Consider the following 26508-nt stretch of genomic DNA (forward strand, 5'->3'; position numbering starts at 1 on the left):
TGTTCACTGAAGCAAGGCAATTGTTGTTGTTAAACAATAATAGCTGCATAGTATGGTACTTGCATTCAGTTATAACTGAAAAATCATTCATAATGATCACTGCATGCTCAAATAATTAAATCAACACTGATTAATAAATCAAATTGTAGCAGCGGTCCACATACCTCATGATATGGAACATAATTATCAAAAGTCAACATGCTCAATATTCAAAATCTAGTGTCAACTTTTTATTTACTTAAAATTATAAAGGTATTCTCAATGGAAAATATAAAAAGTAAAAATGTATTTTCCTTTCAAAAAAATGAATTTAAAAAATGAAATTTATCCCCTCGCAATGAAGTTGGAGTGTTGGAGAGGATATAGTAACGCTCGTGTATGTGTGTGCGTTGGGGAGGGGGGTGCGTTAACAAAAGTTAATAATTCGTATCAGGATTAACATGCACTTTTGCGAGGGGATGCTCCGTTTTGTGGTGCCCTTGTTTTTCTTTTGACACAAAACAAAACAATCAAAGTAATAATGATAATAACAGCAAGACATGACACTATGCCAATAGCAATAATGATGTTGATTTTTCTTTTTGACCGTCCATTGCACGTCTTTTTGTGCTCGTCGTCGTCACCAGACAACATGACGTCTGACAATGTGGTCGGAACACCATCAGTGGGTTTACTTGTTATGTTGTTCAAAACTCCTCCAGTGACGCTTGTAACATCATTTATCGTCGTATCTTTCCCTAAACAATAATAGCATCACAGTGAGTACAAACTAATTTGATTGTAAAAAAATAAGTTTAGAATATCATGCTCTGTTGCTTTAAGAGTTATTTAAAATAAAAGTCTGATGAGTTTGCAAAATAAATAATTTCAAAGGTTCAATACAGATACATGTTTATTATTACTTCATTATCTCAGAAAATTAAATAACAACAAATCAACGAGGGCATTTGCATAAGAATTTGTTAAGTATCAAATTATACAAATTAAATTCATGATGCAACATTCTTTACCTTTAATGTATCTAATGTTTATGCTCCCTTCACAGCAGGACATCTTTTCATTCAGCAGAATCTCGTTTAAGTTGTTCATCACAGTCATATTATACACAATGATACTAGTACACTGTTTCCAGTCTACATTTGTTACATTAAAAGCTTCATCAATGACAACATGTGAACATTTCCTACATCAATTAGGAAAAGAACAAACCAGGGTCAACAGAAGTTCCATTCTAGGTTTGAAGTTAGATATTATGCAAGTCGGAAGATATTGAATGCATACAGACCAAAGTTTAACCGGAAATTAAAGGGCCACTTTTCTTTTATCCAATCATAATCATTATGATTCATTATAAAGAGAGTGTGACACTAGTATTTATAATTTAAATAAGCTGAAATTCGAAGTTTCTTTCAAAATGGAAATTTTTGTTTTACACAAATATAAAGAAAAAATTAAAGTGTATACAAACAGTACGTCAGGGATATTCAAGCTGCAATACCTAAAATCAAGAAATGTCAGGTAGAAGCAGATATTGTTCTGTGCAATAAAGAAATTAAACAACAGTTCAAGCTAAGTATAAACTGCCAGATTTCAGTTTGGTGGTAGGGCGTTTGTTTCGTGATCAGGAGGCCAGGGTTCGAATCCCGTTCGCAGCGCCCCATTAAACCTTAGATGTAAACATTGTTTGTGACTATTCCTTCGCCAGACGCCTAGCATTACGGGTCTTTCGGATGAGACCTTAAAAACCGAGGCCCCGTGTCGCAGTAGTCGTTGGCGATGTAAGGAATCCGTACTCCTTAAATGCCTTAAGTAATACATTTGAAGCCCTCCACCGGTATATGGTTACGTCTCTATATGAGTGAAAAATTCTCGAACGGGACGTAAAACAACACCCAATCAAACAATCAATTTATTGGTGGATTTTTTTTCATCCAAATAACAAACACCACAAACACCAAACATTCGTTTTGTCTATAGCTGGTTTCTGGTGAATTATTGTAGAATACGTATAAAATACCTGCAAAATTAAGGGTAATGAAATCATATTATATCTTCTCTTATTAAATCTCATCTTGAGTACAGGTATATGTGTTCAAACCTTACATATGCGTTCATTATGCGTACAATACCATTGTCATTCTGTTCAAAACCTATGACATTTGCTTTTGTTTTGATCAAGATTTTAAAGTGTATCTATAATAAAATCACACGACTCAAGTAAAATAAAATGTTCGCTTTTATAAATTAACAAAGATGGCAGACTATATACTCCTATGACACTTGTGTTGTTCTATTTTTTGGTACTGGTATAAAAACTCTAATGCATTTCCAGGGATATAAAGTTTCTTTGTACTTGTTGTAATATCAATTTGATGAAGAAATCCGAAGACATCATTTTTGATTTCTTTTATGGTCGACTGTGGCAGATCACCGATGATTCTATCAAAGGTATGCGGCAAATATGAATGTCAGCGCGTCATGACTCGACTAAATACTCTGTTTGCTGTGTATGACCCTGTAATCTTTCCATACCATGTAATGCATGTCATTTACTTAACAGACTTTTCAAGAAATTATTTTGTGATTGGATATTACAGGAAATACATATAAGAATCTACTTTTACCTCTGGGTTCATATAGTAGTTCTTCACAAAAACAATCATTTTTTATGAATAATAGGGGAAATGTTAATTCATTCGTAGGATTTTCAAAATTAGTGTCTGATTATAATTCCTGATATTCATCTCTTCAAACGGTACAACATTTTAGATTATGCTAAATTGATTACAGCACAAAACTTACCATCAAATCTGCCACAAGATCTGTCACTGCACTTCTCTTTGTGCCCTTCATCGTCACCAGACATCCTAGCTGTTGTCAGAAAACTGGTTGTCATATTCTTCAAATTCCTTTCAGTGATACCAGTTCCTGACGTCTCGTTCCCTGTACAACAATGAAATTAACATTAGTTTACAATATGACCTGAAATTAAAATTGCATTTTAAATTAGACTTTTTGATGTTGTCCAAAGGATTTAATTACATAAAAATTCAATAATTCTGCAAAATGGTGTATTTAATAGCTCTAATACAAACGTGAAATTACTACATGATCTCAAATAAATCAAAGACATATTAAAGGAATAGAGCATTAATATGCAACATGCTTTACCTTTAATGTATCTAATGTTTATACTCCCTTCACAGCAGGACATCTTTTCATTCAGCAGAATCTCGTTTGAGTTGTTCATCACAGTCATATTATACACAATGATACTAGTACACTGTTTCCAGTCTACTTTTGTTACATTAAAGGCTTCATCAATGACAACATGTGAACATTTCCTACACCAATTTGGAAAAGAACAAACCAGAGTCAAAAGAAGTTCCATTCTTGGTTAATTTAATTTAATTTTACACTGGATGTTATAGTTTTCATCGCAAGAGGACCAACCGGACATAAAAATGCCAATATATAGTTTCAATCTATAATCCTTTAATTACGATATTAATGAGTAAAGGGAAAATTGTAGTTAAAATAACCTGAACTTTGATAATGTATTTATAATGGAGACATAAAACAAGAGCAAAACAAACTTCAGACTGATAAAACATTAGGGATATTTAAGTTTGATAGGAACTTTGATCAAGATTTGTGAAACAAAGAACATCTATCTTTCAAACTAAATTGCCTACGGATTTTTCCGTTTTCCCGGTCATGACAAGGAGCACACGACGGCTGTGACAATTCGACAAGGGATGCTTATTCCTCTATGGAACTTAATCCCATCTTTGATGTTTTTAGAGGTCCGTGTTTGTTCTGCTCCAAGTTTGTATTGTTCCAATGGACTTTGGAGCTTGATTTCTGTTCGTTTCTGCAGATTTCATTCTGTGTAGTAAAGAAACTAAATCATTAATGTATGTTTAAGCTTAACGTGGAGTAGCAGATTAGAATTTAGTATCATGATTTATATTCTAAAATATATACTCCTTAAAACTTTCAGTCTCAGCAATTGACAAAAGTGAGAAATAAACAGCAATTAGTGGTTTGTACTTTTAAAATTAAAATTGGGTTTATTTCTTACATCCCTTAGGTCTTTATTTGCTTTATTTCTTGTTGCTGGTGTTAAACCTGTGCTTATTTCCCATTTTAAATGCTGTTCAAATGTCTGCATCAGTAGGGGAATATAAAAATGGATCTCTTTATAAACAGATGTCATAATGCACGTCTGAACATCATAAATAGGCCAGATGACAAGGATAATGGTTGTGTTTTGCATTATCACAATAGGTACGGAGGGATATGTACTGTTTCTATAGTGTTTTAACTTTCCATTTCAAAAAAAATATATATATTATTCTTGAAGATACTATATTATATTGGTATATTCTATCGAAAGTTTAACACATCTTTTTGAGCTCTTATACAGTTTTTATTGGCAAAAACAACAACTAAACTTTATGAAAACAGAATGTCTTTATCTCTTTCAAATTAAAGTGTAAGCATATTCCATATTCACCCGAATGTGGTACCATGCCTCTCAAATGATTCGGCACGCAATAGTATAACTATGTTTTCTGTACCGAGGCGGGCTACTGAAAAGTAAGTTAATGTCACGGGGTTTCGATCATTTTGTTGACAGTCACAATTTCTAAAACTCCATGGTCGACGTAATAAATACAGTCTATCTTTTGGTCAATTATTTATTGACATCTTTCACACCAATTATAAGGCCATTGTCTTCAGACTTATTTTTGCAACGGATTATCCCGTTTATCTCATTCACAAATGTCCTACGTCCAATCTGATTCAAATTAAATCTTTGTTACCGTCAGAAATTCTGACGGACGCTCTTCAGCGACTATCAGAATTTTGGAGCATAACAAAAATCTGATTTTAATCAGATTGGTCTTACGTCGGGTGTGATCGATCATTTATTGAATTCAAGTACGAAATAAACAAGACATGTTTTGCTATGAAATGTGATCTTGGTTCCGTCTCAAATCGGATATCTCAGCATCCTGGATTTCTCGACATTTTCCGATAGTCTTACCGATGTTGAGATGCCGAAGTTTTTTTAGTTGCCTGAAAACAACTGCTTTAGGTCATTCTCAGGATAAGAAGAATAAATGTACAATTCTTCTCAAGAAAAATAATGATTTTTCAAATGCATATTTTAAGTATATGATGCATGAACTATTTGAATTTTTTTTACAATACCAGGACCATGTTGACAAGCATTCTGAGAGTATTGCATTAGCAATACTAGTCCCCTACCGGTAAGTGTAATCTGGTTCCCGCTAAAAATTGAAAATGCCATAATTCCGTCAAAAATCAATGAAGCGGGACGAAATGCAAACTTGATCTATAACTCATCAAGCCTTAAGGTAAAGTCACATGCCAAAAATCAGCTCAATATTTGCAGGCGTTTAGAAAAAAAAATGCGGAAAACCCTGAAAAATTGAAAAGGTCGTAATTCCGTCAAAAATCCTATAGTTTCCTCCGGTTTCATCGGTAGGGACTAAATTGTTATGCTCTACTGAAACAGGCCTGGGTTATAATAACAAGCATTCCTGATTCTTGATCAATGTTCTACGCGTAGGTTTCATTGGTTTTGAATGGCAAAATCTAGCCATTTTCCTTGTAATACTTCCTCCATGTACATGTAATACGGATCGTTGTGACCTTAAATAGCATGATATGTTATTAAATACTTCCTTCCTTGTAATATCCAATAATCGGTGATTGAATGTACGTTGTCTAACGCCCCATAAGAGATTTTTCACTCATATGAGTGGGTATTGAAAGATGTTGTGTAAAATTTTCCGATTTTCAGATAAGGATTTTGATAATTTTGAGAAGTTTTGAACTTTTGAAAATAAAAAAAAATATTTATGTAAGATAGTATATGATGGTTCGTCCAAACCATTATTGAAATAATGCAGCTCTTACGTTCACATTTTCTCTGATTAAATTTGTTATGCTGCTTAAGGAAAGTAAAGCAATTAATTGTTACAAAATAGTTTTGATTTGAATTAAGACATTATATACAAATCATTAACGACTGTGACACATGATTACTATATATTCTTCCGGGCTTTCAGGAAAACAGTCTTTGAGAACGTACTTATGTGTTGGTATCATTATGCCAATTCAAGGATCACTTTCCTGTTTTTACAGCTTAATAACGGAGTGGTTCCTTACTGTGTATTTGAAAAGAGTTTAAAATAAAAAATAATTTCAAGAGCAAATGATTAAGAGTTCAATTGAGAGATTACTTGATACTTCAGGTCAGCATTAAGGCTGAATTATAAATAGGTATACATTGTACCACTAACAATATAAACTCGAGTGTGTTCAAAGACGACTATTTCCCACCCAACCAGATTGAGAATAGAATCTATCTAACAATTAGCAATTTTGTTCCTGTATTTACATGACAATCAGTATTAATGAAATCCTCAATTTACTTTGAATTTATAACAAAATTATTATCGAGGAGTTATTACAAGATATTTTAGACCTTTTTGTCCCTCGCTTTCGTGATGCGAGTGAGCATTAAATTTCATTCATCTTTCAGTTTGTTAGTCTGTCTATCACAAAAACTTTAATCTTGGTCATAACTTTTGAATGAGAAAAGGTTGGGCTTTCATATTTCTCATATACATTACCTGTGACAAGACCTTTTCAAATATACAATGTACTATGATTTTTACCCCGTGACCTTGACTTGAAATTTTACCTACTTTTTTAAAATTTTAACATGACTTTTACCTTGGTCATAATTTTGAATGAGAAGAGAGAGATAAGGCTTTCATATTTCACATGTACATTACTCTCCCTGTGACAAGACCTTTTAAAATGTAACTGCAATGTATGATTTTGACCCCTTGACCTTGAAGTTTGGTCTAATTTTCAAAATTTTTTAGTATTGCTGATGATTTTTGAATGAGAGAAGATGGAACATTCATATTTGACATGTGCATTACCTGTGACAAAACGTTTCTGAAATGTGCAATTTTTTTTTTCACCCCGTGATCTTGACCTTGAAGTTTGACCTAATTAAAAAAAAACATTGGTGATAATTTTCGAAATTATGAGAGAGGACAGGTCGTTCATATTTGACATGTGCATTACGCGTGTCACGAAGTTTCCGAATGTGCTATGATATGTGACCTTGACCTTCAGTTGATATATTTTTCAGAAGTTTTATCATTTCTGACAACTTTGGATGGCGAAAAGAGAGGGCATTAATATTTGACACATGCAGACCTGTGACAAGGCGCTTCTAAATGTACTATAATTTTGAACCCATGACCTTGACCTTGACCTAATTTTCAAACATTTTTACATTGCTGAAAACTTTTGAATGTGAGAGGATAAAGCATTCATATTGTTTCAAGTCTTTTCCAAATGTATGCTGGTTTTTGACCTCGTGACCTTGACATTAAAGTTTAACCTACAGTTTTTTTTCCAATTTATTTACAATGGTAATAACGTCTGAAGGAGAGAAGATAGGGCTTTCATATTTTGACTGTACATTACCTATATGACAACACCTTTCAGAAAGGTATGTCATTTTTGACTTCATGACCTTGACCTACAAGTTTGAAGGACACACAAACAAGATAGTTACAATATGCCGTAAATAACTGCATCCCAACCACCCAGAAACCGAAAGTGGTGGACAACTATTCTTTGAATTTGCTTGCTGGAATATTTCATTCATTATTGGAAACTCAAATATGTCTAGACGAAATATTTGTCTCCGAAGCATTGTGAGTTCAGTTAAAACCAAATTTTTATTTAAGCAAAATAAGGTGCTACTTAAACGTTTTATTGAGGATTTAAGCCCATTTTATATGTGTTCGATTTCTTCAAATTCTAATCTATATAAAATAGCAATGGTTACATATTCGACGTTGATAGAAAATTTCAAACATTTAAGATATATATTTTTTTAATTTTCTTGTATTTTCAGTCTACTTTTCTTAAATTTAAATCAATAAATTCGCAAGGAGAGAAAAAAAAATCAAAATATGGATATTCTCTAGCCAAAACTTAGCAACGATGTTAAAAATTATTTATCATATAATTAGTAGAAAATATACCGATTCTGCAGTGTGCGATACGGGTGACGTTACAATACCCAATATCAGGGACCGGTCCGAAAATACATATACCCGGTATAGCACGTATCGGACCGGCGTGCAAAAATCCATATTAAACCGAAAGTAACCTTTGTATAATGTTAGAAAGTTAATTAACTTGATTTATTTAAATATACAAGTAAAATAATTCTTTACTAACATTTGTAGACTTAATTTGTTTTCAAAGACCTTAAATTGGCTCTTTTAGATTTTAAAGAAAAAGGTCATAAAATGCACGAAACATTCATCAATGACTTTATTTGAACTTGCATATAAAGTATTTTAAATATATAATAAATAGAATACTACATACTAAAATCCATTTCATATGTCATATCAACCCTCGGGCCCCTTATCAGCCCTCAGGCTGATATGGGGCAACTCGGGCTGATATGGCATATGATATGAATTTTAGCATGTTTTGTTTGTTTGCATGTTGTTTAACGTCCCGGTTTATTGCATGGACCCTGAGGTGGGGTTAAACCGGATGCCATGGGCTTACGTCAGGCTACGCATGCGCGAGAATGCTAGAGAGTTCGCCTCTAAGACAACTTGCCCTTAGAACAATTCGCCCTTTTCGAATTAGAATATGTCAATCATTGGCAAACCTCGCTCTAAAATCTGCACATCGTATTTATTTATTCTTTGGCGTAACCAAGATCTGAATTTCTCTTTAATACATATATCCTTATATACAAACTAAATTCTATGGTACAAGCGTTTTAAATAAGTAGGAAAAACTTATGTAGATAGCTTAACACCTTGAACATGTTGAATTAAGAACTTAAAAACACCCCCCCAAAAAATCTGCGTACTACAGATCTGTGTTACATGTGCACCATCTATCTTTCCAATGATAGGATTCCGTATAAATCTAGTGCAGATGTCAAGTCCCAGCCGTTATGGGTTACATGTATCGAAATAGCCCGATTTTTTAAATGACAAAACTATAGGCCAATCGGGAATAACATTTAACAAATTTGCTATGAAAGTACAATCACTCAAAGTAGGCAGTTCATTGTAGAAAATGTTAACGAAAAGTTGATCTGTTCCACCTTTCAGAGTAACCAATGAACTCGTCCATGGATGCATTGACGGTCGTTGTAACAAGAATAGATATGGGTTACCCCATATCCAAGATATTCGACTTTTAATTTACTCTAATTTTCACTAGAAAAAAAACTGCACATGTTATGAAACTGGTGTATAGTTCTTCATGTCCGTAGCAAATACCGTCACCAGTCTAAGCGTCATTAGCAAACAGTGCACACACCTGTGCAAGCTTGCAAGACCAAATAGCCTAGGTCTACACACGTGCGATGAGATTGTCAATCGCATCTTCTCAGACCTTCTGGCGAGCTCGGAAAAACGCGCTGTTTTGCCGAGAAGTTACGATTGCAGGTGTTGAAGTACTTATTGAAAATACTAGACGTAAAAATATCTATATTACAGGAAAAATACACTCTCTCTCTTCCTCTCTCTGCAAAAATAAATGGGGTTGCAACATCCGATCCCCCTTTCCTGGATCCGCCAACGGAGTTACAATTCAACCATTACGACACCTGCACGCTTTGGACTCTTTTAATTCTGTTGTTAATTTTAAAGGCTACTTTACCAGTGTTTACATTTGTGAGAAATACCTAGATCAACATTTCACAATCTAATTAAAATGAGATGTTCCGATTCCGCTACCGCACCTTTTGAGAACGGTAGCGGATTCGTAACATCTAATTTTAATTAGATCGAACATTTCATATTCACATAATTTCAAGGTCATGGTTTTTTATCATTACAGCCTAATTAAGCAGACTTAAATAACGATGAAAATTACAAGATACATGTAAAAAAAAATTAAATCTAATTACACCTTTGTAAAATCACTAAATCTAGAAATTTTCTTTGAATTTCGTGTAGAAACACATGCATATGGTCCACGTATTGTTGTCCTTTTTTAAAGGACAGCAACTTGTACGGTCTCATCCGAAGGACCGGTCTCCACGTCTCACAGTTGGACTCGAACCCGCGACGTAAGTATCACCTCTTTACTCCGGGACTCTAGAGCAGACGCTCTAACCACTGCGCCACGCAGGCGACTAATTTTAGCATGTAATATTCTCTATGTAAAGCTCCTGCTAACTGCTTTCAAATGATGTATGAAACTTTTGCAATCATTGGACTAAAGTTAATGTCATTTCTAACTATGTCTTGAAACATTAATTCCAATTTCCCGATTCAAAGTTAACCATATGTAGTAGAAAAAATTAATTTATTGAAGGACTTATTTTAGTGGAAAATTAAAATCAGGTTCTTTTTTTTTCTCCTCATTGACTCAGACATTATGATATAACTCAGAGCTAAAAAAAAAAAAAGAAAAGAAAGAAAATGTCTCTGTGACTTAACAATGGGCACTGCATTTGTTTCATTTCAATTATTTGAACAAGATTTTAATTTTTCTGATAAAAAAAAGTGAAATAAAAATTTGTTAGAGCAATTTTTCCCTCCCTGAAAAGCCGTTTTTAAATGATTTCAATATATGAATGAAGTGTCGAGTCGTCATTGTTACTCTGGCCTCTCCTTGGCCATGTCTTCTGAGATAGTAAAGAAAGAATCGGAAACGAGGGTGAGGCGCATCTGCAAGGAGGAGGAATAATGGCATTTAAATCGAGATAACCTTCATTTACATTCATGTACGTTGGTTCATCATCATTCAACGACGCCGTTTCATCCGTATTTACGTAAATAACCCCCATTTCATTCACGTAAATTGATTCGTCCGATGAAATTGGTCGGTCAGATGGTGGAATATTGTTGTCCAATTTCTGTACCTGAGTAGTTGATCTATTCTGACGATGTAGTGTATTTTCCTGAATCAAAGTATCTGTGACAGGTGCCCTTTGGGTCTGATCATTGAATACTCTTGAGGTAATTGGAGAATCCCTGTTGAACTGAATGGGTACTCGCTCTGTGTTTCCGTGAGGTGTATCAAATGGGTTGTAATCGTTTAAAATTACATCGAGTTGTACATTTTTTGTCATGCTGAATCTATGTAATAAAAAATGCACTGAATACATTGTTATTTTTCTTTTCTAATAGGTAAAACACAAAACAACAAAAAACAAACAAACAAACAAAAAAAGCGACCTTTTCATTTTTTAAAAATGAACATTAGTGTTATTTCAAATCATTTTCATGAATCAGAATAAAACATACCCTGGATTTAATTTCTTTGTTCTTATTCTCGCCGAGAGAAAAATGAAAAAGACAAGGAGCACCAGTAAGCCCCCTACTGCTGCAGAGAGGATCAGGGGGAAATAGGGGTGGTAAACGTTTATAACGGAGTTGGAAATTTCTTGCTTAACCAGCTCAGTTGAGGTTCGTTGTGTTGAGTTGAATATGAACTTTTCTGTTATATTTAAGGGAATATGTAACTCTTCGGCACGCAGTGTCTCTGAAGAAGAAAAATACATTTCTTTTCATAAAGAGAAAATTATTTTCACTCTTATTTTGTTTAAATATGAATCTGTAAGCACAAAGAAGAAATTATAAGATATTTCAAATTAATTTATGATTAAGTACATAATATAATACATAATATAATATGTAAAATAATATTTGTTATATGTTTAATAAAAAGTAAAAATGACATAAGAATTGTGTATAAAACTAAATTATATACTTCAAAGATATGTACATGTAGATTATATCATGAAAAATAGAATTTACTACTATGAACCAAAAAAATATTTTTCCGTGTCATAATTCTTTGAGGAGAAAAAATATCATCGGTTTACCTGATGAATTTCCAGCATAGTAAATTGTTATTGTTCCTTCACAACATCTCTTTCCTCGTTCCTGAGTCCCAAAAGGGTAGTGGATCTCGAGGGGGAAGTCGTAATCGTAGAATTTCAGACACTTTGAGGAATTTATTTCTAATCCTTCAATGTCAGTAACATTCAAAACCCCACATCTAGAACACCATTCTGGATAAGAACATCTAATAAGTTTTTCATCCATTTTCAAATGCGGAAATATTTTTTGAAATGACTTTCACTTCCCCATATTTCCCATAATCTTTTTTTACAAACCTTTGTCATATATTTTGAGAGAGTATAGCTGTGTAAACTGAATGTTTTTTAATGCCTGTATAATTAAGCAAAGTTGCACATTTGAAATAAGAACGATTATACACTATAAATGCATTGTGTTTGGATATTTGTAATATTTTTTTTATACACGCCCAATTATTCATCATTAAAGAGCGTTTGGATTAATTTTAATGATATACTGATAAAATGTATACATTTAAAACCATATTCTTGAGAAGTGTACCTTAAAAGAGTTTGTCAACGTTTAAGAAATGAAATATAATTTCTAATTTATTACAAAATGAAATCAGCTGGTGCTGTTCATGGATGGAAAATGAGGTAAATTAAAATGCAAGTACATTGTATCACTGCATGTGTTTCTTTACACGGCATCTCAATAACACGTTAGTTTGCAGAGTGATAATGTCTTGCTTAACAAAATTTTTAAAATGTTGTAGAAAAAGTCTTTTCTTAAGACATAAAACAAGTTTCAACTTATAGATTAAACTATGAATCATATCCTTCGATTCGAGCTAAACTTGTATATTCACCGCCAATAAGAATGAGGTATCAGGTGTGAGAGATCACAACACATGTAAACGATCCACAAAGCGCGCACTTTTTTTTAATGAAACCGGAAAAACAATAATGGTACCTAAAACTTACAACCGAAGGTCGAATTAATAATTCCGGAAAGTGCCAATGTCTGGCGCTACCATTTTTCTTTTTCTTTTTTTTTTTTTTTTTTTTTTTTTTTTTTTACTAACAGTGTTTTTCCAATATTACTTTTAAAAAATACCGAAAGCAAATTAAACTGTGTGTAACACTAAACCAATATATGGTACAACACCGTCACAGGGTAGACTGCCCTCAGGTGTGGGGATTATTTTGCCCCATGTTCCAACATAATTAAACATGTGTACATAGCATAACAATGATAACATAAAGCAAATGTTTAGTCAGTACATCACAAAGTCCGAGTATTTCTGAGGAAGGACGCGCTGACGTTGTGGTTTAGCCGGGGAAGATGCATTGTCAGCTCCAGTTACTTCAGTTTCCTGGGCAGCAGAAATGTGTTGGTCAGTCGGAGGTTCACGTTGGTCATCATTTACGCCATTGTCAGGTGTATCTGGCGGTTTGACATATGACACTGGAATCGAAGATATTGCTTTCGGGATGAATGGTAATGCAGGCGGATTGACATCAGTAGGTAGACTGATGGATTCATCATCAGACAAAACATCAGGGGAAATATCCTTTAGCTTTTCAGGGTAATGGACACTTGGTACTTTAAAACAGTCTGACGCTTTTACCCGATAAGAACTTTGGAGTAGTTGTGAACCTGCAAATCGACGTATGTTGCACCATGGGTAGTCAATGTTCGCGATGATATATCTCTCTCGGGATTTGGTTTTGTTAAGGTCGCATCGTAGGTAAACAATATCTCCCACACTCAGTTCTGGGTCTGGTGGTAGTTTGTGGGAAGGGCATTTAGCTCGTTCACTATAGGAGTGGTTCTTATGACGGAGATCATGTTGAGATTGGATAAGGTCTTGATCCACAAGTGAAATTTAAGTATTGGAAAACTGATCCCTTTGTAGCCACATCTCTCTGGCAGAAAAACCCCTTTTTCTGATACGTGTGTTTAGACGGGCTGTCATAAGGGCGAGGGTTAGATTTGAGACTATGTTGTTTAATGGGTCAAACCGAAGTATCTCCTCCTCTAGTTCTTGGATTGCCCTCTCTGCCACAGGATTCTTGTTCACGTTCTTAGGACGACCAAGTTCAATGGTGATAGGGTGTCTTGCAAGAAGTTCATCGTTTACTAGGGCCTTGAATCCCGGGATTGACTCTGTTCTTACAACCGCAAATGGACCATCAAGAGGGTTAACATCGGCTAACAGCTGGATAATAGCATCACGAAGTTCTTGGTTGCGTTCAGTCTCTAACAAGTTGGTAAATGTATATGAGGTTACGCTTTCTCGTAGCACAAATATCATCTGCCGTTCGCGTCTAAGAACATCAGCAGCAAAGGAAGTGCCGACAGTCTCTGGAGGATCAGAAGAGCTCTGTTGCTGGCAAAACTTTGGCATTTTCTGAAGAGAGGCACATTGGTGACATGTACTTGTGACCACTTCTACAACTTTGTCCAAGTCTAAGGCGTAGAAATATCGACTGACAACACACTTAAGTTGGTGAGTAGAGGGATGGTCAAGTTTAATATGCAACGAGGTAAGTAAGCCATTCAAGACTTGTCTAGGGATAATGATACATCCCCTGCTTGGTGAAAATGGAACGTCCCGCTTTACTACCAACAAACCGTCTTTTGAAATGGATGCAACATTGAGGTATCTTTTAACATCTCACACATCCGTAAATTTCTTTGATGGACGCGTTCCCTGACGTAGATGGGCCACTGTACGACGAAGGTCAGAGCACTCGGATTGGATTGAATGCCATGCTGTCCTGCTCGTGAAAGGTAGTTTTGTTGTTCCATCAAGGATGTCCTTTGTGGTCACGTGACGAACCACAGACTCCTCTGACGATTGATGAAACTACAGATCTGGCACGAGGTGTTGTTACATTCCGAAGCATTTCGGCTGGCAAAGTCAGAAGGCAAAATAGCTTGACCGGAAATGTGCCTAATGGATATCTGAAAGCGGCTTGCAGTTGATAGGAATGTAGAAACTCTAGGGCTGGCCGAGAATTCTTCTCTGCAAAGCTTTTCGTATGCCTGAACACATGGTTTGCTGTCTGTTAATACACAGGATGGAAGCACAGATTGTATTATATATGGGCTGTAATGTTTAATGGCTGCGGCAATTGATAAGGCTTCGATTTCGCATGGTAACCATTGTCGCTGGTTTTTGCGGAGTTTTGCACTAAAAAAAACCTGCGAGGAGAAGTTTGCCTTTCCTCTCTACATAAAGGGTGGCTCCAAGTCCATATTTCTTTAAGGCTCCATCCGTAATAATCCACAGTTGATCACTTGGGCATGGAAGGGTAATAGATTTGTGTGTAGTTTATGCCACTTGTGCTCTATGGAAGGTTGACAGCAGATCATCAGTCCACACAATTCTGTCCTTGGGATCACGGCCAGCTACAATGTCATCAAGTGGAGCAAGGAGCTGTGACGTATCCTGGATAACACGTGATAAGACTTTATAAGCACCAATGAAAGAGCGAAGAGAAGTTACTGTCTGGGGAGTCTCACAAGTAGAAAGGGTGGAAATGCGGTCTTTGCTTGCACTAATTGTGCCGAATTGCCAGATCAAACCAAGAATCGTTGCCTGAGCTGGTGCAATTATTGTCTTTGATGCCGAGAGATTAAGGCTGCTTCTATGTAGGGCCTCAAGGACGCTTTCCCAGTTACGCATGAGATCCTCAGGTGTGCCGCTATCACAATACAGGTCATCAGCGATTTTGGCTACAACTCCTTCCTGAACAAGGTGACCAGGAACTCTGCATGTTAGTTCCTCTAATGCAGTTTCTGAGCCTGGCATTCCCATAGCAGATCTCAAATACACTCGCACTCCGCGGAATGGTTTGGAAACGCCGCAATATTTCTTGACTCCCTTGCCAATGGAATTTGGTAGAATGACTTTGTCAGATCTGTTATGACGATATTCTTCCATTGGGCTATTTGTCTTAATGTTGAGTCTATGTCCGGCATTAGGGATGGTTGCGGTTTGCTGTAACGTCCGACATCAGCAAAGGCAGTCACTAGCCTAAATCCACCATTTTTTTTTTTTTAATCAGGAAGGATGGATTGACGTACTCTACAGTAATTCCAATGTCTTCAGGGCGTTTGAAGACACCAATGCTTTCAAGTTCGTCATTTTTTTCTTGAAGAGTGTCAAGTTGGTGCTTGGAGTACTGAGGCACTCTGCCCTTCCGTTGGGGTGGTTGAACAGGCCCCATATTTACCTTGGCTTCTAGAGGTCCAACTGCACCATTATAACCTTTAAAATTTGGGTTAAAAACGCTGTCATACTGGTTTAGGAGTTCCCTAAATTCTGATCTTAGTCCTTCAGACAGCAGCTTGTCTGGGTCAATACTAACTTGGTCTGAATGTCGAATGTGAGAACCATATTGTGTCGATTTCAGTACGGGTGAGGCTGATGAGATCGATTTTTCATGCACACATGTAGATCGGACTTTGCAGAAGTGTTCGTTGCGTTTGAGTACACGTGGTGTACTTGTGAGATTGGGTACACGCAATTTTCCAGCAACGCTTTGAAGAAGACAAGGTTCTGGCCATTCATCTGCCTGGGTTACATTATTGTCTGGATGGGGTTCTATAGCAAATAATGTAGAGTCAGTAGGAACCATACCTGTTGGTAGCTCAATCTCAATAAATTCCCCAGGCCACACAGTTGTTTATTCGGGTGGGGCACGTGCAATGCGAGCTCTTCGTACTGCATGTCTCTGCATTTCAGCATCTGACAACCTATATTGGTAAACATAGTCATTCCCGATAAGTACCTCACAGCGGGATGGGCGAATAGCGATGTCATTGTTTTCCATGAATGGTATGCCTGCTAATACTTCACAGTCAAGGTTTTCTACTACAAGTCATTCAAAATATAGTTTATGTTTGTCCCTATTGAAGGTAAGTCTTGTTTCACCAATAACTTTGAGAGGTGATGATCCATCAGCTTGATGAGCAGACTGTGAGCTCCGAGTTATTTTTGCATTGAGATAAGAAGCAGTTGAGGCACGAATCATATTTCCTGTTGTACCGCTGTCAATAGTCAGCCTGACAGGATGGTGTCCAAGGAATACGTCGAAGTACGGAGACTGTCTCACTTGAATACGATTGGTAGCGAAAGGCTGCTGGTCCTCATCACTGTCCTCTGTGTCACACATGATTGACTCATCTCGATCATAGATTTCAGTTATGGCACGAGCCTTAGCCATGAAGTGACGGTCCTGTGAAGGCAAACATGCACATTTGCTTAGAAAGTGTTTGTCTGGCCGTCCTGCTGTCTTACATAAGGGACAAGGCTTCTGTCTGGACTGTTGCTGACTTTGCGAGGTGGTACTCGGCTGCTTCTGGAACCTATTGACTAAAGCCCTCATGGACTTTGCATCTTCACTCATGCGAAGTTCCTCCAGGAGTGAGTCCAGAGCCTGTGAAATTTCAGGCTTAATAGACGCAAGGGTTCTAGCCCGCAACTCTGTTCCATATCTTTGTTTCACAAGCTTGGGAAGACCCGAATGAATAAGTCTTAACCATGTAAGAACCACAAAATTTTTTAGTGATGGGCTGAGCTCCTCATCATCCTATATAGTTTCGCCATGATGTGTGATTCCCATATCTTTTCGAAGCAAGGTATCTTCAACGAAGGCTGTGAGTCTTTTGAATAAGTCTTCCGGACGTTCATTTGGGTCAAAACGAATAGAGTCAAAGTCTATGAAGTGAGCCCCTGTCGTTTGGAAGCCATAATGAAGTCGAATTGTTTGCCAAATTCGATCTATAGATGTAGAGTTCTTGACAATGGTATTACGAGATATTGTAGGGCAATAGTTTGCAATCTGGCCAAGCATCAATTCCAAAATGTTTACCTTTTGCTCTTTCGTGAGTCGACTCGCCTCGGGTATGTTTTCATCATCTTCGCTGAACCCGCGGTACGGGGTACTCTTTGCTTTTTTCCCACCAGGTTCCTGATACAAGGAATGGAGCAAAATTTTTGTCTAAGGAAAGGGTATATAACAGATTTTGACGCCAATTTTCAAACGACGTTACTGTCTCAGTCTTTGTTAAACACCACTGTTTTGGTGCACGTGGAGTGTTCGCCATACTGAAAAATGGGTCACAACTTCAAAACTAGAATATGCACTGTACTGTTCACAAATGACCACAGGAACAACTCCGTTCCGGTGTGACTTCTCAATAAACCACTTCCTGGAGTCGTGAGTTTGATATCGCTGCCACCACGCCAATAAGAATGAGGTATCAGGTGTGAGAGATCACAACACATGTGAACGATCCACAAAGCGCGCACTTTTTTTTAATGAAACCGGAAAAACAATAATGGTACATAATACTTACAACCGAAGGTGGAATTAATAATTCAAGAAAGTGCCAATGTCTGGCGCACGGTATACTAGTAGTATACAGTAGAGTTTTGTCAATTAAGTAACTTCTTCTGGAAAATTAGAAACAAAAGTTTCATTTGTCTTTGTGAAACTGGATTTTTACAGAACTTGTTAGAAATAGTCAAAGACAAGAGTTGATCTTCACGTCGAGTGTACAAATCAAAACTGAAAAAGAAGAGAACATTTACCAACAACAAACCATGTCACTAATTATAGTAGAGAACAGTTCCCTCTCTTTTGCTGCGAATATAAGTGACTTGGATCAAAATTTGCATCTTTTACAATATACAATATTTTGACCCGCAAAAATCAGCATTTGAGAAGACAACTAGGTATCTTTTGCGATTTAAAAAAATATTTTACTTTATTTATTCATTCATTTATTTATTTATTTATTAGTTCTACAAAAATTAATGCAATCCCAAAATAAAGTATCGGAACAAAGAGAGTGGTTGCATTAGAACAGAAAGTTCAAAATGCAAAAAAAATTTAACACAAAGTGTATATTGTACAAGTCTACGAGACAAGAATCCTGGTGATTATTAACTTAAAGCAGAACAATTCCTGTACTTAACTTAAATCTAGAATTTATAAATCAAATTTTAACCGACGACCACGCTCTTTATTGATTCGAATGACTAGTATTTATGATAAAGAGGCCATTCTTCAAACTTGTTGGGAAAAACATTAGGATCAAAGGCCCCAAATAACTGAGGATCCCAACTATAACTCAGGGAAACGTGCAAAAAACTTATTTCCTTGCTATTGGCAGCCAAAGAGCAAGGATAAAAAGCTTTCCTAAGAAAAGACAGACTGTGTATTGAAAGTAAACTGTACTAGTGTATAAGGAAATGGAATATTGGATAAGAATCATAAGAACGGAACCTCGGAGACTTCCTCGCCAGTGGTTTGGAATTTTATGCAATATCAATGCAAATACTGAACGTTTAAGGAGGTTGGACCCTGCTATCCAAAGTATTTAGAAATTTTGTCAAGTACATTTTTTGGAATCTACACACATAGCTCAATTAAAAATCAAAACACAAAACGGGGTTTAATGAGCTTCTTTTGGCGCTAAGGAGCATTCACTATGAACGTTTTGCACTGTAATTACGCCAAACATATAAATCAATTTTTCAAAGTTTTTCTTCCAATATTTTTTATTCAAATAAATGACCGGAACAAAAACAGTCTCATTTTATCTTGAATAGACACATTAAAATTTGTGACAACAAAAAAAGTTTCAAATTACTCCGCATGATCAATTATTTGACCTTTCTGCACTCAAAAACGTCATTTTTCTGGCATTAAAAATTTTACAAGCAATAAAATCATTTGAAAGTAATGTCATTTTACTAAATTTAAGCAGAATGGTTAAAATTATCATATATATTCAGAAAAGAAAATTAAAAGTGGGGGTCTGTGATGTTAATTTTTAAATATTGCTAATAAAGTGTTAATTTTAAGCTTAAATTGGGGCTATTTTTTCCTAAACTTTCACAATATATTTGCTATATTTGTCAAATATGATGATAGAATTCATGACAGTTAATTTAATATGTAATTTAGGACCAATATAAAACAGTTCACTGCACAAAATAAATCTGTGTGCAGACTGCATGGAAAAATACAAATCCAAAATTGATCTTTTTCTTCTAAAAATTCTTCTGCCACAAAATATAGTTTCTCACTTAATACTTTTAGTTTAGAATTTAATCGTGAGGTTTCAATTGAATATAGTTTAATTTGCATTGTAGAATCCAAATTCATTATAGGTCATGTTGATGTTTTCCTTCGAATATTTAGAGAAAGGTTGAGAGACTATGCTTATATCAATCCTGAAGTGAACAGAATAACGATTCACCAAAATTGTCATTTTATGTTTTGTTCAAAAATCCGCTTTTCTGTGAGTATTACATATCATGTTTGGGTTACCATTTTACATGACATGTAGACATACATATACTCTGTCTTCATTCCGATGTTCTCTTAATAAAAATCAAAATAAATTTTGTGATATACCAATCAGAATACTTTTGAATTTTGTAAAACAAATGAATTAATAAGTCAACGCTTAATATTCGACGTGTTTACTCAAGTCGTATTCAAACATTGGATCATCAGTTGTATACATCATTGACGTAAAACTATGTCCGTTAGCTTCTTTACGCTGATCTACCCTTTGATTATTTGTCTGGCTTTGGTTGTCTGTAGCTCTTTCAAGATCATGCAATGGAATATTGAGTTCCATCGTCTTAGATGGTTGATGATAGTCTTTATCTGAAGAGGTAATAAATACGGTTTATTTCATAAAAATTTCATCTTTTAAAATATGGTAGAGATGCATGATATTGGTATAGAAAATATACGAAATATATGGGTTTTTCACACGTGTAATTTCTAGAGCTCATACATGTACGTATTTGTTTAATTACGCTAAAGAACAAGGAACGGTTTCAATACAAATCTGGCACTGTATTATTCTAAAATATGGAAATGATGTAAGATATTAAATCCATCCTTTCTGAATCATTGAAATTCCATGCAATAAGAACATACAACTCGTGTTTCTCATATGACATCCTAAATGTTAATTGTGACGTCATGAACTTGTGCATTTTCCAGTATTTTCTTCAAAAGTTGCAGAAGACATCAATTTTCCGTGGAATTTTCTTTCACATAATATAGAGCACATGTATCGCCCATAAAGATATTGAGAATTGTGATTTTTCAAAGGATTTTACACAACATATCCAAAAATTGAAGTGGGCGATGGCTTGTTTTCTTAAGGAAAATAACCCCTGAAATGAGTCATTTTGAGGTTTTTCGGTTTAAAACTTAGAAATGAAATATATGAAGATAACAAACAGTATTCAGGCTCAAAAGTCCATCAAACAATACAAAATAGGAGCAGAGCAAACACGGACCTCCAAACATCAGAGGTGGGATCAGGTGCCATGGAGGAGTGAGCACCCCCTGCCGACCGGTCACACCCGCCGTGTGCTACTTGTCATGTTCGGGAAAAAACGGAAAAATCCGTCGACAATTCAGTGTGTAAATAATGGCTTAACAATTTATATGAAAAACGTCAGTCAGCATTTGACTCAATGATATTTTTTTTTTTGCTGACAAGGTCATTGTATCGACCATAGAACTTACGAAATGATGACTTTAAACGAGACAGCTGATATTCTTGTTTCATGAACTTGTTTGTCAATAATTTATCTCGTTTAAGAAATTGTTCATACGTTGAGCATGCTCTTGCGTATCGAATCAACTGAGAGATATATACCCCGTATGCAGGTGATGAAGGTATATTGCTGCATAAGTAAGGGAAGTTGACGATTGAAAAGTTAAAGTCATCACGTTTATCATAAAGCTTGGTTGTTAGATTACCATTAACGTCTTTTTCAAGTAAAATATTCAAATATGAAACAGATGTATCAGACTCTGTGGTATCTTTTATCTCAAGCTCACAAGGATATATCGTATCGAAATAAGAATGGAAATAGCCATTGTTAATTGACAATACGTCGTCGATGTATCTAAATGTCGAATTGAAGGCCACAGCAAGTGTTTTCTTCTTTTCACGTACAAGATTTTGGACAAATTCTGCTTCATATGAATACAAAAAAAAGATCTGCTAATAACGGGACGCAATTGGTACCCATGGGAATTCCAATAGATTGTTGGAAGACCTGGTCTCCAAAAACCACATAGATATTGTCAATCAGAAACTCAAGCATCTTTTTAATGTCAACTTCAGAGTACTTGTGTGTACAATCAGAATGTTTTTTAACAAAATAATTTTGCAAATGACCGATGACAAGGTAAGTAAATTTACGAGTTCCATTTTTATTGAAAAAGCAGCTGTCAATGATATCAAAAAGCCTGGACTTTAATTTATCGTGGGGAATGGTTGTGTATAAAGTTGAAAAGTCGTAAGTTTTAAAGCTGTTGATTTTGGAAAAATCTTGTGATTTCAAATTTTCCAAAAGTTCCTTGGAATTTTTAATTATCCACATCTGATTTACACCACTTAGCGAATATATTGTTGCACAGTACTCTTGAAGTTTCTCCTTCACTACTGTTAATATCTTAGTGAGGAGTAAAGAAAGAGGATTGGTTGAACATTTACTGGAACCTGCTATGTATCTTTGTTTGTAAGGATTTTTATGAAGTTTCGGAATCCAATATAAATATGGTAATTCAAATTCATTTTCGTTGTTTGGAATATTAAAAATATTCAAACCTGACATGTGATTTTGAAGAATGTCTTCCTTAGAAAGGGAACTATGAGTATAAGTTGGATTACCCTTTGTAGAATTAAATCCAAGTTCCTCTAAAATACATTTAATATAATGAGCCTTACAAACAAAGACAATGTTGTTACCTGCTTTGTCAGCAGGGACCAGTACGTACTGATCATGTAATCTATCTAATTCTTTTTTCACTTCTGGATTATTGAAATCAGAAGGATAGATGGTTCTCATATTGCCCCTCAATCTTTTTATGCGCGATTTTAACATACATCTGATACATTTAATCCATTCTGACAAAGTGTCAAGGTCTTCTTTTTCATGTCTGGCCCATCGCCTGGCGTAGTCCTCCACAGAATCCATAATATTTATGAAATTCCGACGCCAGTTGAAGGGTCGGGGTTCTCTATGTTTAGGACTTTTTAAAATTAGTGATCTAAGGTCCTCATTATTAACTATATTTACGTCACCAGTAATAACGTGTCCAGCAGGACTATAATTATAGGGTGAAGAAGAACATGAACACGATGGAGGATTATATTTCAGATATTCGATATCCAGGCCCTGTAAAGTTTTCTTGTAATTAAAAAGTTTGGAAGCAATAGTCGATGTATATTTGTAGGAAATACAAAGTGTAGTATTTAACTTGAAATATGGTGGAATACAAACTGGACCCTTTTGTGATTAAGAATATTACTTATATTAACCGCGTCAATTCCTTTGTTGGCATATTACGTCATTAAAATGTACCAAATTAATGACGTCATATTTCCAGAATGGCCATCCTTCATGACATATTCCATCACATTCATATACGAATGTACTCAACTGATATTTAAGTCAATTTCGTAACTTTTTCAAAACATAAAATTTTAAGGGCGCGATAAAGCCCAAACCGTACCTTCTTCTTTACAATACCTGTAAAACAACGTGTGAATTGAATAAAAACCTCTTGACGATTCATCCTTAAATATTCAATATTCAACATGTCTTGGAATCATATTTATTCATTTTTAAATTACGGCAGACTATTGACAAATAATTTTATGGGTTTCAACAATCTTGTTTAAAGTCAGCTTTTTGCAAATTCTATTATCAGTATGATGACCTTGTTTTCAAATACAAACTATCGTTTGGCCGTATTTTGACTAATGGGTTTCATTCTTATTGTTTAGCCATTGCTTTTATATTACTCTGTCTACTGATGAATTCAGCAGTTGTCAGATAATGTTTACTCCCTCAAAGCATTTTATACAACCTCTGGCGTTGTCATGTGCCCATAATTTTGCTTTGTTTCCGATTTGTATTGATTACAAGATTTATGAGATGGATCACACTTATTATTCATTATCACCCCCTTTTTTATTGAAAAACATGAATACAATTTCGAAACAATATTCATTATTTATAACTTTGTATATGCAAGTTTGCAGTTAACGACAACACGGTCTGCCAAATCAGTTTCATATTTGGACATTTTACGGACGAGATATGGTAAAAGAAATTAACAACTAAATTGTATGACAAACGAGAAGCTTGAGCGTTTCTATCGTCAACTTTCCATATAATATATGTATTACTTTCCGGTATCACTGCATATGTTGTTTACGTCTATCGACTTATTTGATACTCAAGATGATGCTATGAGTATGATCATTTTTTCAACTGAGGCAGGCTACTGACAGATACTGAGTAAGTTGATGTTACAGGGATTTCAACATCCTGATTTAAAGTCAACATTTCGTAAATTCTATGGTTGTTATACTGACTTTGTTAACAAATATAACCTATCATTGGATCGTATTTTGGCTGACGTGTTTCATACCTATTGTTAGGCCTTTGTTTTTATACTAAATTTGACTGTGGAATGTTCCGTCTACCTAATTAATACATAGGGCTCACGGCATTAGTGGACACCTGATCCCACCTCTGGAAATCCTGCGGGTCCGTGTTTTATGTCTTGTTCACAATTTTGTATTATTTTTAGATCAATATTCTATATCTTCCCCTTTTTCATTACAAGCAAAGATCTGGAGTCACAGTAGTGGATCCGAAATTATGAAGAAAGATGACTTTAGATATTTGTTGCAAAACCAAGATCGTTTCGTTCTAATATATATTACTCTGGGGCAAAATCTTCAAACAGCAAGAGTTTGTGAAATTAAAGTGCCATGTCCTTTGTAAAGAGTAGTTTCATATTTTTAGGATTTTGTTATACAAAATGCTTTAAAGATTTGTAATGTAATTATAATTAAACCTCTGGAAAACATACTGTATACAATTCCTTTACATAAGTTTTATTTTTATTTTTACATTTTTTTCTTATACTTGAAAGAATAATCAAAATACAGCGTTTTATGAATAAATCTATGTCAATATAAAGAGAAAAGTAAAAACAGACAAATGACGTGCTGAGATCAGAAGTATATAAATAACGCACTATGAGGATCGAATCATAAGATAAAATTACTAATTGATTGTCCAGACAAAGGTGAGAGGGGCAAATAAGGTCTCAAAGATCTGTGAATGGATCTAAAACAATTTTAAGAAATTGTATTTTGAAAGAAAATAAGAAAAAAAAATAATTGAAATGGGTCGATGTGGATGACAATGGTGATTATGAATTAATGCATTCTTACCAGGATGAAGAACATAAAGTAAGATGGCCTTCCAGTTACATATATTTTTTTTTATTTCAGTAAGAGATTCAACACATTAAAACATGTATTACCTTTCTTTTTGTTTCTGGTTGTCAAACATCTGCAAAGTAGTCATTAAGCACATTATGAGATGGAAGGTGTTTTGACCAAAATATTGTATCAATAAAATCAACAGAATTTACAAAAAGAATAAAAATACCGTAAAAGGTAACCCGCCATCATAGTTGTTGTTAGGAGGAAAATTCCGATTACAACAACTATTGTGACGATCGTGGATTCGGTAAAGTGATTTTCGACAGTTGTTTCTATAAAAGAAAAAGATTATTACAAAAATAATATAAATGTTGAAGTCACGGTATTCTTTAGAAAAATCTGTTCTCAAGATTGAAAATACAATTTATATTTTTCAAATGACTTTGATATAATTCAGTTATCTTATTCTTTGACTTGTTTCTAATCATGTATTCCAATTTGTGTTAAGGTCTAAAAGTCTTAAAGACTAAAATTTGGAGTAAAATAAGCTTCCAAAAATTCATGTCATAGATATCTTCATTGACCATTCATCACTTTCCTACACAGCTAATTTTCAGGAGGTTACAGTAAAGCAATATGAAAAGACATCAAAAGCAAAGTTAACTTCTTGATAGAAAATTGCATTTCACTAATAATGAACTCCAACCTGCACAGAAACAATAGTATCAATATACGCTGTAGGAGCATCAATTTGAAATAGTCAATATTTGAATATTTTATTTATTATCAGTAAATTAGGATTCTAAGACGATGCTCATAAGGAAAACGTTTGCATTTTATATATTATATTTCAACAGCATTTAACAAATAATAATCCTTAACAACAATATTATTTATTAAACCCTATAACTATTTATCAATCGCTTGTCACCAGAAGAGAGTTAATTCCTGATTTCCAATTGATGTCTGCCTTTCTCTAGATTGTCTGTTGGTATTTTCAAACTGATTTCTCAGAAATTCGGCTTAAATGAAATATCAAGCTTTTGAAAAAAGAGAAATATTACAATTATATATATATCTCTAAGATGTTGTATCTCCGAATGTTCAGACTTGCAGGATTAATACTAATTAAACAAATTAATTCTCTATTTAATGTCATGCATAATGCATCCCTAGTTATTTCATCAATTCAAGATTAGTCAAATGTAAAACTTTCATATCCACTTTTGAATTGAACAACCTGAACAGTTTTGATTATTCATTTGCAATATAAGCAAGA

General features: G+C 34.8%; 1 protein-coding gene, 1 long non-coding RNA gene and 1 pseudogene across 2 annotated transcripts; all 3 read right to left on the reverse strand.

Moving 5' to 3' along the window:
- Window positions 1-334: 334 nt before the first annotated feature.
- Window positions 335-1230, reverse strand: LOC133196513 (uncharacterized; annotated as a pseudogene).
- Window positions 1231-10637: 9407 nt separating this feature from the next.
- On the reverse strand, window positions 10638-12164 carry LOC133196063 (uncharacterized). The gene is made up of 3 exons (XM_061332011.1): window positions 11942-12164; window positions 11361-11598; window positions 10638-11192 (listed from the first exon to the last, which is right to left on the reverse strand). Exons 1-3 carry the CDS (start codon window positions 12162-12164, stop codon window positions 10667-10669), a joined length of 987 nt encoding a protein of 328 aa, XP_061187995.1. The 3' UTR covers window positions 10638-10666.
- Window positions 12165-20523: 8359 nt separating this feature from the next.
- On the reverse strand, window positions 20524-25540 carry LOC133196515 (uncharacterized). Its single transcript, XR_009722367.1, has 3 exons — window positions 25456-25540; window positions 25328-25356; window positions 20524-20617 (listed from the first exon to the last, which is right to left on the reverse strand). It is a non-coding gene; the product is annotated as an uncharacterized LOC133196515 (long non-coding RNA).
- Between the last annotated feature and the right edge of the window lie 968 nt (window positions 25541-26508).

This window comes from Saccostrea echinata, unplaced genomic scaffold (genome assembly GCF_033153115.1).
Source record: "Saccostrea echinata isolate AGI-Se365-2 ecotype Australia unplaced genomic scaffold, CSIRO_AGI_Sech_v1 ptg000030l, whole genome shotgun sequence".
NCBI classification, from domain to species: domain Eukaryota; kingdom Metazoa; phylum Mollusca; class Bivalvia; order Ostreida; family Ostreidae; genus Saccostrea; species Saccostrea echinata.